Here is a 15,572-nt window from a genome sequence, read left to right on the forward strand (position 1 = left end):
AAAATCAAGTATCTGTAGGTGTGTGGGTTTATTTCTGAGTCTTCTATTTGATTTCATTGATCCACCATTCTGTTTCTATGCCAGTACCATGCAGTTTTTATTACTATTGCTCTGTAGTACAGCTTGAGATCAGGGATGGAGAGACCTCCACTCCAGATGATCTGTTGTTGTACAGGATCGTTTTGGCAATTCTGGATTTTTTTGTTTTTCCATATGAAATTGAGAATTTTTCTTTCAAGGTCTGTAAAGAATTGAGTTGGTATTTTGATGGGAATTGCATTAAATCTGTAGATTGCTTTTGGCAGGATGGCCATTTTCACTATGTTAATCCTACTGATCTATGAGCATGGGAGATCTTTCCATCTTCCAATACCTTCTTCAATTTCTTTCTTCAGAGACTTGAAGGTTTTTTTTGAACAGGTCTTTCACTTGCTTGGTTAGGGTCACACAAAGGTACTTTACGTTATTAGTGGCTATTGTGAAGGGTGTTGTTTCCCTCATTTCTTTCTAGGCCCTTTTGTCTTGGGTATACAGGAGGGCTACTGATTTTTTTGAGTTAATTTTGCATCCAGCCACTTTGCTGAAAGTGTTTATCAGCTGGAGGAGTTCTCTGGTTGAATTTTTGGGGTCTCTCATGTATACTATCATATCATCTGCAAATAATGATAATTTGACTTCTTCCTTTCCAATTTGTATTCCCTTGATCTCCTTTAGTTGTCTTATTGCTCTAGCTAGAACTTCAAGTACTATGTTGAAGAGATACAGAGAGAGTTTGCAGCCTTGCCTTGTCCCTGATTTCAGTGGGATTGATTTAACTTTCTCTTCGTTTAGCTTGATGTTGGCTATAGGCTTGCTGTATATTGTCTTTACTATGTTTAGGTATGTGCCTCGTATCCCTGATGTCTCCAAAACTTTAAACATGAATGGGTTTTTGGTCAAATGCTTTTTCAGCATCTAAGGAGATGATCATGTGGTTTTTCTCCTTTAGTTTGTTTATATGGTAGATTACATGGATGGATTTCCATATATTGAACCACCCCTGCATGCCTGGGATGAAGCCTACTTGGTCATAGTGGATGATATCTTTTATGTGTTCTTGGATTTAGTTTGCAAGTATATTATTGAGTATTTTTGCATCAATGTTCATAAGAGAGATAAATCTGAAGTTCTCTTTTTTATTGCATCTTTGGTTTAGATATCAAGGTGACTGCGGCTTCATAGAATGAGTTTGGTAATATTCCTTCTGTTTTTATTTTGTGGAGTTAGCTCCTCCTTGAAGGTCTGGTAGAATTCTGTGCTGAAACCATCTGGCCCTAGGCTTTTTTTGGAAAGGAGACTTTTGATGACTGCTTCTATTTCCTTGGGGGATATAGGACTATTCAATTTATTTGCCTGATCTTGATTTAATTTTGTTAAATGGAATCTATCAAGAAAATTGTCCATTTCATTTAGATTTTTTTTGTGGCATATAGGCTTTTGTAGTAAGACCTAATGATTGTTTGGATTTCCTCAATGTCTGTTATTATGTCCCTTTTTTTGTTTTTGATTTTGCTGATTTGGATAGTTTCTCTCTGCCTTTTAGTTAGTTTGGCTAAGAGTTTGTCTATCTTGTTGATTTTCTCAAAGAACCAGCTCTTGGTTCATTGATTCTTTGAATTGCTTTATTTGTTTCTAATTTATTGATTTCAGCCCTGAGTTTGATTATTTCCAGCTGTCTACTCCTCTTGGGTGTGTCTGCTTCTCTTTTTTTTTCTAGTGCTTTCAGGTGAGCCGTTAAGATGCTTATATGAGATGTTGCAAATTTCTTCTTGAAGGCACTTAGTGCTGTAATAATTTTCCTCTTAGCACTGCTTTCATTGTGTCCCGTAAGTTTGGGTTATGTTCTGCCTTCATTTTCATTGAATTCTAGAAAGTCTTTAATTTCTTCATTTATTTCTTCCCTAACCCAGCTGTCATTGAATATCGAATTGTTCAGTTTCCAGGTGTGTGTAGGCTTTTTGCTCTTTCTGTTGTTGTTGAGGTCTAGCTTTAGTCTGTGGTGGTCAGATGGGGTACAAGGGATTATTTCAATATTCTTGTATCTGTTGAGGTTCGCTTTGTGACCAACTATATGGTCTACTTTGGAAAAGGTTCCATGAGGTGCTGAAAAGAAGGTGTACTCTTTTGAATTTGGGTGAAAAATTCTGTAGACATCTATTAGGTCCATTTGATTTAGGACCTCTGTAAGTGCCATTATTTCCCTATTTAGTTTCTGTCTGGATGATCTGTCCCTTGGTGAGAGTGAAGTGTTGAAGTCTCCCACTATTAAGATGTTGGGGTTGATGTGTGATTTAAGCTTTAATAATGTTTCATTTACAAATGTAGGTGCTCTAATATTTGGGACATAGATGTTTAGAATTGTGATGTCCTCCTGGTGGAGTTTTCCTTTGATGAGCATGAAGTATATTCTCTCCTCATCTTTTTTCATGAATTTTGGTTGAAAGTCTATTTTATTATATATTAGGATAGCTACCCCAGCTTCTTTTCTGAGTCTGTTTGCTTGAAAAACATTTTTCCAGCCCTTTACTCTGAGGTAGTGTTTTTTTTTAGTTGCAGAGGTGTGTTTCTTGGATGAAGCAGAATGTTGGATTCTGTTTCTGCAACCATTCTGTTAATCTGTGTCTTTTTATTGGAGAGTTGAGTCCATTGATGTTGATAGATAATAGTGACCAATGAATATTAGTTTTTTGGTTTTGTTATTTATTGTGGAGTTGGTAGTGTTACTGTGTTTCATTGCTTGTTTTCTTTTTAAATTTTTTTTGTTGGTAAGTTATCTATATCCTGTGTTTTCTTGGGTGTAGTTGTTTTCATTGGATTAGAGTTTTCCTTCTAGTATCTTCTGATCTTCTGTAGGGCTGGGTTGCTGTGTAGATATTGTTTAAGTTTAGTTTTGTTACGGAATATTTTGTTTTCACCATCTATGTTGATTGAAAGCTTTTCAGGGTATAGTAGTCTGTGGTGTCTTAAATTCTGCTTGACATCTCCCTAGGCGCTTCTGGCTTTTATAGTTTCTGATGAGAAGTCCAGTGTGATTCTGCTAGGTCTACCTTGATATGTTACTTGGCCTTTTCCCCTTGCTGCTTTTAATATTTTTTTTTCTTTGTTCTGTTTTTGACTATGATGTGACGTGAGGAGTTTCTTTTCTGGTCTAGTCTATTTGGTGTTCTGTAGGCCTCTTGTATGTTTATGGACATCTCTTTAAGTTGGGAAAATTTTCTGTGATTTTCTTGAAAATATTTTCTGGACCTTGGAGCCTGGACTCTTCTTTTTTATCCATTCCTATTATTCTTAGATTTTATCTTTTCATGGTGTCCTTGATTTCTTGGATGTTTGTGTTTGGTACTTTACTGATTTTACTTTTTCTTTGAGAGATGTATCAATTTCTGCAAGTGTATCTTCAGCACTCTCTTCCATGTCTTGTATTCTATTGGTGATGCTTACTTTTGTGGTTCCTGATCCTTTCTCTAAGTTCTCCAGCTTCAGGGTTTTCTCTGTGTGTTCTTTATTGATTCTAATTCTGTTTTCATGCCTTGCACCATTTCCTTCATCAGTTTGAATGTGGATTCATGTCTTTCCATGATGATTTGTTCTTTTCCTCTCTATATGCCACTGATTTTGCCTCTACTTGTGCCTCTATTTGTTTGGCTGTATTTGCCTGTATTTCTTTGAGAGCTTTGTTCATTTCCCCTTTATTTGCCTCCATTTGTGTGTCTATTTCTTTGAGAGATTTGTTTGTTTCTTCTTTACGTGCCTTTAATAACTGGATAAGCATAGCTTTAAAATAATTTTCCTGTGTTTTTGATGAATATCCATTAATTTGGGGGGTTGCTGGTGAAGCCATGATGTCCAGATTTTTGTTGGATGTTGTTCCTACGCCAACCTATGGTCATCTGCTTATCCATATCCTTCGCTGTTTTTTCTTGTAGTCTGTGCTTCGGACTGGGTCGTCTTTCTCTGGCATCTGGAGTATTCTTCAGGAAGATGAGAGAGGTCCAGTGGTCTGACAGAGTGTGTTTGTGTTTCAGCTGTACCTAAGGGAGGACAGTTGCAGTGCGGGCAAACAAGCATAGGGGTGTACATGGAAATGTGCCTTGAAGAACAGGGTGCTAGAGAGTGTAGATGCCTGGAATGTGGGGCAGGGGAGGGGTGCAGGCGCAGGAGGGGGTGCTGGTGCTGGCACTGTTCGCTGGCGCAGTGTGTGTGCGCAGGTTCCCTTAATACCTCAGGGGCCTACAGGTCTGTCATACTCTCCTTCTGATATTCAGATCTGTCTGGGCTCCAGGAATTGTTTGCCCAGCCTCCACTGGTAGACCCACAGAACAGGGGCTTCAGTGTTGAGAAAGCTGTCCCAAGGATCCCTATGTTGCCCACAGTGGTGCTATGGGTAGGAGGGATCCGATGTCTGGATGCTTCTGTAGAGGGACCCTGGATCTGGGCTCTGCATGCACTCACTTGAAGGCGCACTCACCTCTTTAGTAGGCCTAATCAGAAAGCACAGGGGTTCCCTCTGTTCTATACTCTCAGATTTGGGCCTCCCGGGGCAAATGCCAGTGTAGGAGATCCATCAGCCCAGTGGTGCTGCAGCCACAGAACTGGGAGGCTGGTGTAGGGTTCACTGGGTGTCCAGCCTCCGCAGCAGAACTGGGGAGCCGCTGGTACAGATGCCTGCTGGGAGGCACTGGGGAGTCTGTACAGCTGCCCACGGACCTTGGTGACCTGGTGGCCCATACAGCCAGCTGCCTGCCACTGAAGGACTGGGAGGCCAGTGCAGTTTCTGGCTAGGAAGCCCTGCAGGGACCGTACAGATGCTCATGGATCTGGGACCTGGGAGGCTGGTACAGCTGGCACTCTGCCACTGAGGAGCTGGGAGGCCTGCCTTCTCTGTCTCAGATACCGAGCAGGGAGTTCAGTGCTAGGAGCAGTGGGCACTGTGGGCCGCCTCCATTGAGGAGGTAGGCCGGACAAGGGAGAGTGCAGGGGGATTGAATATTTGCCACTCTCAGTCCCAGAGAACTCCCCAGGTGACCTGGATCCAAATGGTCTCAGCTCACAGATTGTCCCCTCTTGCCCAGGAAGCCTCAGTGTCAGTGTTCTGGCTTCAGCTGCCCCTCCACTCACTGATTTCAGAGTTTCAGATATTCTGCCCCACAGATAAAGTGCCAACTGGTCACCGCTATCTTGGATCCCCAGCTGAATAGTATTTTATTGGTGTGTGTGTGTGTTTGTGTGTGTGTGTGTGTGAGAGAGAGAGAGAGAGAGGAGCAGAACTATTAAGAACATTTTAAGTAGATGTTCAGATAGGATGGAAGGGAAGCCTCACTATTAGGATGATACTTTAGAGACTGGGGGTGGGGTGGGGAGCTGTGCTGTGTAGAAATCTGAGTAAAGGATAGAATAGCAAAGGGAGTGTTCTGTATAGAAGGTCTAAAGTAGAAGTCCTAATGAATTTGATGAACAGTGAGAGAATTTGTGTGGCTGGAGTAGCATGGACTTAGGTTCAATGAGGTAAAGATTAGATGAAGCAGATTTTGTAGGACCTTGCTGAGAGAGTTTTGGCTTTCTCTCTGAGGAAGTTGTTTTAACAGTTGTGGTTTGAATTAGAATGGTCCCCATAGGCTTGTTGATTTGCATGCTTAGTCATCAGGGAGTAGCACTACTTGAGAGGAATAAGAGGTTTGGCCTAGGAGTAGGTGTGGCCTTGTTAGAGGAAGTGTGTCACAGGGGTTGGGCTTTGAGGTTTCAAAAGCTCAAGCCAGGCCCAGTGCCTCTTTTTTCATGCTGCCTTTGGATCTAGATGTAGAATTCTTAGCTACTTCTCCAGCACCATGTCCATCTGTGTGCTACCATGCTCCCCACCCTGCTGATAATGAATTAAACCTCTGAATCTGTAAGCAAGCCCCAATTAAATATTTTCTTTTATAAAAGTTGCCATGGTCATAGTGTCTCTTTACAGCAATAGAACACTGACTAAGACATCAATTTAATGAAGTTATTGGCTTGGAGAATAACAAAATCACAATGGTTTCTATCTCTATTAAGAGTATACTGGAGAAGAGGGGCAAGAGGAAAGTAGGGAAACCACTGAGGGGAGCTATTGCAGTTTTTCATTCCAGAAGTGTCAGTGGTTTGGACCAGTCGAGATATTGAGAGGAGTAACAGTGAAAACAATGAGAAAAAAAAAAATTCTGAGTATATTTTAATGATGGAACAGCATGATTGATTAATAAATCAGATGTAAATTATGAGAGAAAAGGAAGACAATAATGATCATAAAATCTTGATCAGAACATCAGGAGAATTGGAGTTAGCAGTTACTTAGTTGAGAAAGATTGTGAGAAATATTTTCTCTTGTGGAGAACTGGAAAAATGAGAAGCCCTGTGTTAGAAGAGTTCGATTTGAGATTCCACAGACACAAGTAAATGGGATTTGGAATCATACAGCTGGACACGTATGTCTGTAACTCATGGAAACAGTTTGGTATGGCTAGTATAAATTGAGTGTTATCAGCATTTAAGTAGTAAATCCGTGACTCCCAATAAAGTTAGCAGGTTAGCAAGTATAGACAGAAAGTGGATCTGAAACTGGATTTCTGTTGTGCTTCAATATTCAAATGCAGGGAGGTGAAGAATGAAATAACAAAATTGTGGCCAGAGAAGCAGAAGGACTAGTACGGGGTATGGAGACATCAGATATGACCAAGCCTGCTTCCCATTAATCAAGATGTTAGGTGTCTGTGGTTATTATATTATAGTTATAAGACCTGCCCAGGAGAGCATTATGGTCAAATGGTCAGGGGAAAGGAGGTCCAGAAAAAAGTCAAAATGGGCTATTATGAATACATAAAACTAGCACCCTTTAAGATATTCCAGCAGGTTCTATTTTACTTTGTTATTTAAAGCAAAGAACCAAACAATGGCATGTGGCTGGCAGCCCTAGATTCTTACTACTTACAGTGTGGTCTTCAGATTGGTGATGGGAACATTACCTGAAAACTTATGAAAAAGTACAGATTTATTTTTTCTCTGTGGCTTTCGAGACAGGGTTTCTCCGTGTGGTCCTGGCTGGCCTGGCCTCGCTCGAAATACATGTTCTTCTGCTTCCCACTGTGAGTCAGCTTTCCATAGTTGTAACACCGCATCTGAGAAAGAAATTTTAAAGGAGGAAATCAGTATTTTTGCTTATGGTTTTTAGAGGTTTAAGTTGGAGTTTGGATGGTCTTTTGTTGCCTGGGGCCTGAGGCAGGGCCGAATATCATGGTGCAATGTAAATGGCAGAAGAGGCTCTCACTTCAGGCCATCCAGGAAGCAGGTAGCCGGGGAGAAGAGGACAACAGAAGGAAGGGGAGAATGAGCAATGGCAAGAACAGGAAAGGAGAGAGGAGAGAGGGAAAAATAATGTGGACATTGCATTGGTGAACTTTTTAAAAACTCTTTTATTTACATTTTTATATGTCTTTCTCCCTACTCCACCCCATTCCTTCTAACACCCCAAAACCAGGCAGGAGAGAGAAAGGGTTAGTGGGAGAGGGCGCAAAGTTCTCTTAGCTGCTTCCTGCTGGTTAGAGTTGTTGGGTTCCTTGGAGCCAGTCCAATTCTGGTTTCAGGAGATCTCCAACTTCTTGTCTCTCTGCATCAACAGCAACCAGGAGCCACAGGGGGAAGCAGCAGGAGCCTTCTTCTTCCTCAGAGCTCTGGCATTTATTCCCTCTCCAGAGTCCTCAGATTTAAACTCTCTGCAGTTGGCAAAAAGCTCCTCTCAGAACCGGCATGAGGCAAATAGTCTGCTGCTGTGGACCCTGTGAATCAGTCCCACCCCACACCTGGGATTAAAGCATTGTTTATATCCACCCTATTGTGTGCCAGCTTCACTTCCCACCTAAAGACGGCCTTCATTTGTTCTTGAATTGAATCTGTCCTTGCGTCCTTTGCGAGTACTTGGTCAGGGTCTACAATACTGTACTCCACTGCCCTTAGTGTGGAGGGTTGTATTTCCTACTCACACCAGTACGCGGCTGGGCACGGTAGCAGCACAGGTAGTCTTTGCTAAGTATGCGTCTTGTAGGATTTAACTTAGCCACCAGGGATATAACCAGGCCTGACTGCTCCGTGGTTATCATCATAGGTGGTATAGTTCATCAGGGAGCAGGATAGAATTCCAACCCAGGGTAGAAAGAATAAGACTAATTTTATAGCATAGGTGACTAGCATTAGAGGCCACAGTTGGTTGAGTGAGACTTTGCTGGTTGTTAGTTAACTAATGGACAATGTATTTAACACATAAAACATGAGACCTGGGAGCAGAAATCTTACCTGAAACTTGGGTGCTAGATTGAGAAGCTAAGCCTTTACAAAAGGTAGTTTTGATAGCTATATTTTTAAAAGACTATATAGAAGTTTGAAATTGACATAATAGAGATTATGAAAGGTCTTTAAAGTTCTCAGAGTTTTATTGCTATTTTAAGTTAGTAATACTTATTATAGAAAACTTAAAGCCACAGGAAAATATTTACCCACAATCTTGCAATCTGGGAATATTGCTATATTGTTTTTTAGATTATTCACTTGTGAGCTTTTTTAGTATATGCAGTCTTGAGCAGTTGAGGTTACACTGTATGTAAAATATAGATTATGTTTTTCCTTAATATTATAACAGAAGCTTTTCTTAATGTTACAAAAAATTCCTATGCTTTTAAGTGATGTTAAAGTTTTTTTTTTTTTTCTGTTATAAAGGATGGGATGAGAGCATGTTCATAAGTTTGAGGATTAATTTATTCAAAATTTCTTTTTAACTTTAGTGGTTTCTGTGGAAATTCAGTTAGCAAATATTGATTGAATAACAACAATCAGTGGACTAATCATTGCTTTAGGTGCTTAGGGTTATGAGTGAATAAAAGAATGTTCACAAAGTTTCTGCCCTATTGGTTGGCATATAGATTTTAATGGAAAGTACAAAATCAAACATATACAATAGTAGCTCTAGATAGTTGATAATTTCTGTAAATGCCTCTAGGGTAATGAATAGGATATATTGAAATGTGAGTAGTTAGAGAGAGCTTCTTAGTACACGATACCTTTGACCTAAAGGATGAATGAGGCAAAGATTTTGGAGATAATTCTAGACAAAAACTTAAAGCACAATAATCTTGACCTTTTTATGGGACATAAAGGAGTAGGTGGCTAGGGTGAACAAGAGGGAAAATAGAAGATTAAGGCTTGAGAACATGCCAGATGGGATTTTATTCTAGATCAAGGGGAAGCTATTGGAGAGTTTTCACTAAGTGGAAAGTAATGACAGATTTATGTTGTTCTAAAAGATTACTCTGGGGTCATTGAAATGGCTCAGCAGGTAAAGGTGCTTGCCATATAAGCCTGATGACCTGAGTTTGAGCCCCAAAAGTCATGTAAAACTAGAAGTGTTGAAAAGACTCCACAAAGTTGTCCTCTGATCTTCATATATACTCTGTTGCAGGCCCTACTCCCAGTAAAAAATAATAAATGAAATGTTTTTCTTTAAAAAATTATTCTGGCTGTATTGAGGAAACTCTAAAAGGGAACAATAAAGAAAAGGAGGTGGGTGCCATCCTACTAAAAGCAATCTACAGATTCAAGTACCTCCAACCAAAATATCAGGACCTTTCTTCACAGACAGAAAAGAAAAATCTCACAAGTTGTGAAGAGGCACAAAAGACCAAGAGTGGCCAAAGCAGTCCTAAACAAAAAGAATATTGCAGGAGGCATCACTGTGCCTAGTTTTAAATTGTATTACAGAGCCATACAGAGTAATAAAAACATCATTTTTCTGGCACAAAAACAGAGAAATTGGTCAGCATAATAACCATGGCTATTGGATCTTTGACAGAGATGCCAAAAAACAAAACAAACAAACAAAACACAAAACAAAACAAAGCAAAACAAAACAACCCACATCAGAGGAAAGACAACATGTTCAACTAGTGGTACTGGGAAACCTGGATTTCAACATTCAGAAAAATGAAACTACATCCTTCCCTCTTATCTTCACAAACCACAACTTAAAATGGATAAATTGCCGGCTCTGCATCTGACAGGGAATTAATATCTAGAATATACAGAAAACTAAACATCAACAAAACTAATCACCAAGAAAACAAACAACCCAGTTTTTAAAATGGGCTGTGGAATAGAACCGAATATTTTATAAAAAAAAAAAAAAAAGACATACAAATGGCTAGTAAACACTTTTTAAAATATTCAGCATCTTTAGCCCTCAGTGAAATATAGAGTAAAACTATTTTAAGCTTCCAGTACCATGCATGGTTTCCCTCTTATTTTGTAGACCTTATGTTAGTTATTGCCAACATATGTGTGCCTCTATTGCCGTGCTGATCATTGTGGTTCATAGCTGTCATAGCTGGGTAGGACTATTGGTTGCTTCCCTCTCTTGGAAACTTGATGGTGCCTCCTTCTGGTACCAGGAAGAAGGCTTTCAGATCAGATCCAGCTTAGATCCTTTGGGTCCTGTCAAAAGCACATGGTATCATTAGCAGAAGGGACTTACCTTTCACCTCTAGGAGGCAACCAAGGGCAACAGCAATAGGCTATAATGTTTTGAGAATCTCTTGGACATCTCTGACCAACAACTCAAAAGGAGGCTTCTATCTCAGAGAGGATGTATGTATGGAGTCTTATCAACATGGCTCTCTAAACAAAACCTGAACAAGAATGACATCAGTGATCATGCTAAATGGAAGGGGGATGACCTGCAAGGACTCTATCCTAGATTGAGAACTATGGAGACTGGGGAATGCTGAGAGTGGAAGAAATTATTTTCTCCAGGGAAGAACCTCCCAACTGGTCATCCTATACCAAGTGTTCAGCCCTGAGATCATATATATATATATATATATATGACATTATATATAGACCAAGAAGGTTGCATTTATGTATTTAGTAATATATTTAATAACAATTAAAAAGAGGTCATAAATTTGAGAGATAACAAGGAGGAACTGGAAGAAGGAAAGGAAAGGGAAGAAAATGATTTATTTACATTATAATTTAGAAGATAAAATAATTTAAGAACTACTTTAAGTTTTCATATTATCTCAACCAGAATGGCTAAGATTTTAAAAAGTAGAAGAAAAAGAAAACAAATCCTGGTGTAGGTGTGTCAAAAAGGGAAACAGTTTTACACTGTTACATAGTGCTAGACCCTGCTTGCTACAACATCGACCTTCCAGACTAGATGTGTCCAGTGATAGACACCATGATCATTGCAACTGTTATAAAGGAAAGCATTAACTGAGGCTTGCTTGCAGTTTTAGAAGGTTAGTCCTTTGTCATCAAGGTGGGAGCATGGTGGCATGTAGGCAGACATGATCCTAGAGAAGTAACAGAGTTCTGCATCTGGATCCACAGGTTGCAGGATGGGAGAGAGCCTCTGGGCTTGGGCTTCTGAAACCTCAAAGCCCACCCTAGTGACACACTTTCTTTAATAAGGCCACACCTACTCTAATAAGGCCACACCTCCTAACTCTTCCAAAAGGTGCCACTCCCCGGTAACCAAACATTCAAATCTATGAGCCTGTGGGACCATTCTTATTCAGCCACCATACTAGGTATGGAGACAACCAACCCCCTCTTGACTGAATCTGAGGTCTGTTCCACAGGAGAAAGTTCATGCCTGATACTGTAGGCATGGTCAAACTCATGGCTAGGGAAGTCATAGGTTCTTTTGGAGACCCCATTGATGTTGGAGGATGGGGAGGAGTGCTGTTAAATGCTGTCTCTGGACATGGCATGGCTCTTTGCTGTATACCATTTCCCTCAGAATTGAAGAATTGTTTTTCCTGGAGGGAAGGGGAGGCTCTTTCGACATAGGAATTATGCAAATGATCTGTCCTTTGTCAACAATAAAAAAGAGTAAAAGATTGATGGAGGAAGTGACTAACTAGCTGAGCTGGAGGGAGACACTCAGACTGATAGCTGCTGCATCTGTGTAGAGAGCTCCAACGTTGCAGCCTTTGTGAGTTGTTGCCTGTGTTGGGGTGGGCTTTTCAGTGACATGGCTGCTTTTGACTCATCCTTGTTCCATGTGACTCCTTCCCCATACTCCTGTTGGTGACCTCAATAAGAACTTTGGTTCACCAAGTTGAACAGTGGCCTGTTCTTTACTTTGATCTGTTGTGGGTTCCCTATTCCTGGTGAGCAGACATTTGTGTGTTGTGTTTCCCCAAAAGTCTATCACATGAGTGTTGCTTATTCCAGACAGTTTCATCTAAATGAATCCGTAGAATATGTGGCTCTATGTATATATTTTTTTCTGTCTAGTGTTAAATTTCAGAGTTCATCTCTGTTGCAACATCTTATTAGCACTTTATGTCTTTTTCTCCATTCAGTTATGAACATTTGAGCTTTTTGCTGTTATGAATAATTTTGGCATGAACACTTATGTGCAAATCTTGTGTGGACATATGTTTTTACTCCTTTTAGGAATGAATCTAGAAATGGAATTGTTGTATCCTATAGTAACTCTGCTAACCTGTTTTTAAACTGGCTGTATAATTTTACAGTCCCACAAAATATAATTGTAGGTTCACATTTTCTGTATTATTTTTATTTAATCATTACTGGTACTTTGATGAGAACTCTTGATTTTAGATCGATTTAAGAGGCATTGCCATCTTGTGAATATTACATTCTTTTAAGCCTAGAACTGATGTGATTTATCCTCTGTTTAGACCTTTTAAAATGACTTGTAGTTTGGTTTCTAGATTTCAGTATAGAATTCATATGATCCCTTAAGTTTCTTATTGTATTTGCTCTTGTTGATGCTACTATAATTTAGATTTTCTTGTTTTCTTTTTTGGTTGTTCTCTGTTAGTGTAGAGAAATGCAATTGAAAGTCTTTATCTAAAGGCAAACCTGATAATTTAAAAGTTTGATAAGCACCTTTCAAGCCTTATCATTTATTTATCTATCTATCTATCTATCTATCTATCTATCTATCTATCTATCTATCTATCTATCTATTTATATTTTTTAGTCTTGCACTGCATCCTGAGAGAGTGTTGGTAGCAACAGGACAAGTTGGGAAAGAGCCTTACATCTGTGTTTGGGACTCTTACACTGTCCAGACCGTGTCGATTCTTAAGGATGTTCATACACATGGTATAGCTTGTTTAGCGTTCGATTTGGATGGACAGGTATGTGATAATTTTCCTCCTTTGTATCAATTTTGATGTTAAAATGCGTGCTATAAGAAATCATTATGAGTTTATAATATAGAATTGAAAAACACTGATAAAAAGTATTTGTTTATCTAAAGGTGTTAAAGTATAAATGAGATGGGTTGATGATGTAGCTAACAAAAATAAAAACAATGGGTATTAATTTCATCATTACCAAGAACTTTCTTCATCAAATTATTCTAAAAGCCAAAGAAATTCTCATTCACTAGGCTGTTACTTGATTGTTACAGAAAATTTTATCTGTCACTATTTTCCAGGTAAGGGCATATGGAAGATACCTTGGGAAAATTAAGTTTCTCTGAGTAGAGCTGTATATATTTTCACTTTCAGTCACATTAAGTGTTTTCTTTTATAATTTTATTTTTATTGAAAATGAGACAATATCAATGACTTACTTTTATACAAAATCAAGATCAAAACAGTGAACTTAATCTCACCTCACTGGCTAATCAGTTTCCTAATTATCCTCTAATAAGCCAAGACTTTTTTGTCGTTCTGCACAGAGGCTGTTATGACTAAAATGTATTTTAAAAGTGGTGTAGTTAATTTGTAATTGCTAAATATTTTGTGTTTAAGTCAGATTTTAAAATAATTCTAATGTTCAGAAAAATTTACTTACCTGCTTTTTATTATTGTTGTAGATCTAGATTCTACCAAAAATAGACTTACTGTGCTGTATCCTAGAGAACATGGCAGTCAGGAGGTGCCTTATGTTATTCTGAGGCAGAGCACCTTTGGGTAGTGTAGATTCCTGTGAGGTTCAGGTAAGGGATCTGTGGTGACTTCACTGGACTTCTCTGAAATGTGTTGCTAGGTTTAATGGTGATTAGCAATTGTGAAAACCCAAGTTATGTCCCATGTTTGCCAGTACCTTTCAAGTCTTTTATGTCTAATCCGAATTTCATTTTCTTTCTTAAGAGAAAAATAATCTTTCTTACATCAGAAGAGTATAAAAGAATGAAAGAAATCTACATAATTAGTTTAAAATTTCTTTACACATAAGGTTTTGTGAAATTTAAGATGTTTTTAACCAGAGGAGTCTATAAGTATCCTTTATATATTAATAATATCTTCTTAATTTTTAAAGGTTCCTCCTTTGAATATAATGCGTTGCATTGCTGAGATCTCTGTAAGGAGGAACTACTTCCGTAACTTTTAGTTGGAAGCACTGAGTCTTGCTTACTCTGAGCTTTATCTATGAGAAACCATGAATATTTGTATTTTTCATCATGTTTTCATGAGGACATAGTATTAAAATTTTAAACTAAGAAAGTCATAGCACTATGGAGTACACGCTATGTACCAGGCATTTTCCTAAGCCTGCATTATCTCATTTAATCCTTAAGGCAACCCTATGAAGTAGATTCTGTTGTTATCTCTATTTTGCAGAAAAATGAACTGAGACTAAGACAGTTAAATAACAACTAGTGAGTGAAACCAGAGCAGGAACCGGGTCTCTTGTGCTCCAGAGCTTATATTTTTAACAGCAGTGCTTTTCTGCCTCAAACACGTAACTTAGGAGGTAGTTGCTTATAAATCAAAAGGAATTCAACCTTAATGCAAGGAACTTCTACCAAGATAGATTATTTTATAATAATTTTTCTTATGTGAAGTTAAGGAAGTTATTTTAAAATCGTAATTTGAAGTGTCTATTTGAGCAAACATACCTGTTTATGAACTTCTCATAAGATATTAAGTAGGAAATATTGCCTAATGTTTTTATTTTCCGCTAGATTTGAAAGAATATGTGATAATTTAGGATTTATTCAGTTGACAAGCTTCCTAGTAGGTACCAAGGCTAAATGTTCCTTTCCTAAAGGCTTTCTCCTAAATGAGCTGAATATACATATTAATACTAGTAGCCTCTCTTCTTGAGGATAATTAAGGCCTGAAGAGTCTATTTATAGAAATCTGTAACAGAGACTGAAGAGTCATAAAACAATGGGAGGAGGGAGGAGGTTAACTTACCTTATAATTGATCTAAAAAACATAACCAAATATTATAAAAACATACTTTTCATTTCTTTAAAAATCATGTGCGTGGAGGGCACACGTGTGTGGGCACATGTAGAGGCCAGAAGTCAACACTAGGGTGTCTTCCTCACTTGTTTTGCCTCCTTATGTTTTACTAAATCTAGAGCCCAAATTTTCAACTACCCTGACTGGCTTAAGGAGACCCTTGGGCTTACCCGTCTCTGCCTCGCAGTGCCACGGTTGCAGAGTTATGCCTTAATGCCCAGCTTTTTACGATGATGCTGGAGACCTGAACTCATTTCCTCAGGCTCATACACTAAGCTCTCCACC

The 15,572-nt window shown here is 38.8% G+C and overlaps 1 protein-coding gene across 1 annotated transcript in view; it reads left to right on the top strand.

Moving 5' to 3' along the window:
- The window catches only part of Eml5 (EMAP like 5), a 106,493-nt gene that overhangs the window by 5,979 nt on the left and 84,942 nt on the right, over positions 1 to 15,572 (top strand). Inside the window, exon 2 of the mRNA XM_055593195.1 lies at positions 13,064 to 13,223. Coding sequence (XP_055449170.1) covers positions 13,064 to 13,223 — 160 coding nt within the window. The remainder of the gene's footprint in view (positions 1 to 13,063; positions 13,224 to 15,572) is intronic.

Source organism: Psammomys obesus, unplaced genomic scaffold (assembly GCF_907164565.1).
Source record: "Psammomys obesus unplaced genomic scaffold, mPsaObe1.curated_primary_1811, whole genome shotgun sequence".
Classification (NCBI taxonomy): Eukaryota; Metazoa; Chordata; class Mammalia; order Rodentia; family Muridae; genus Psammomys; species Psammomys obesus.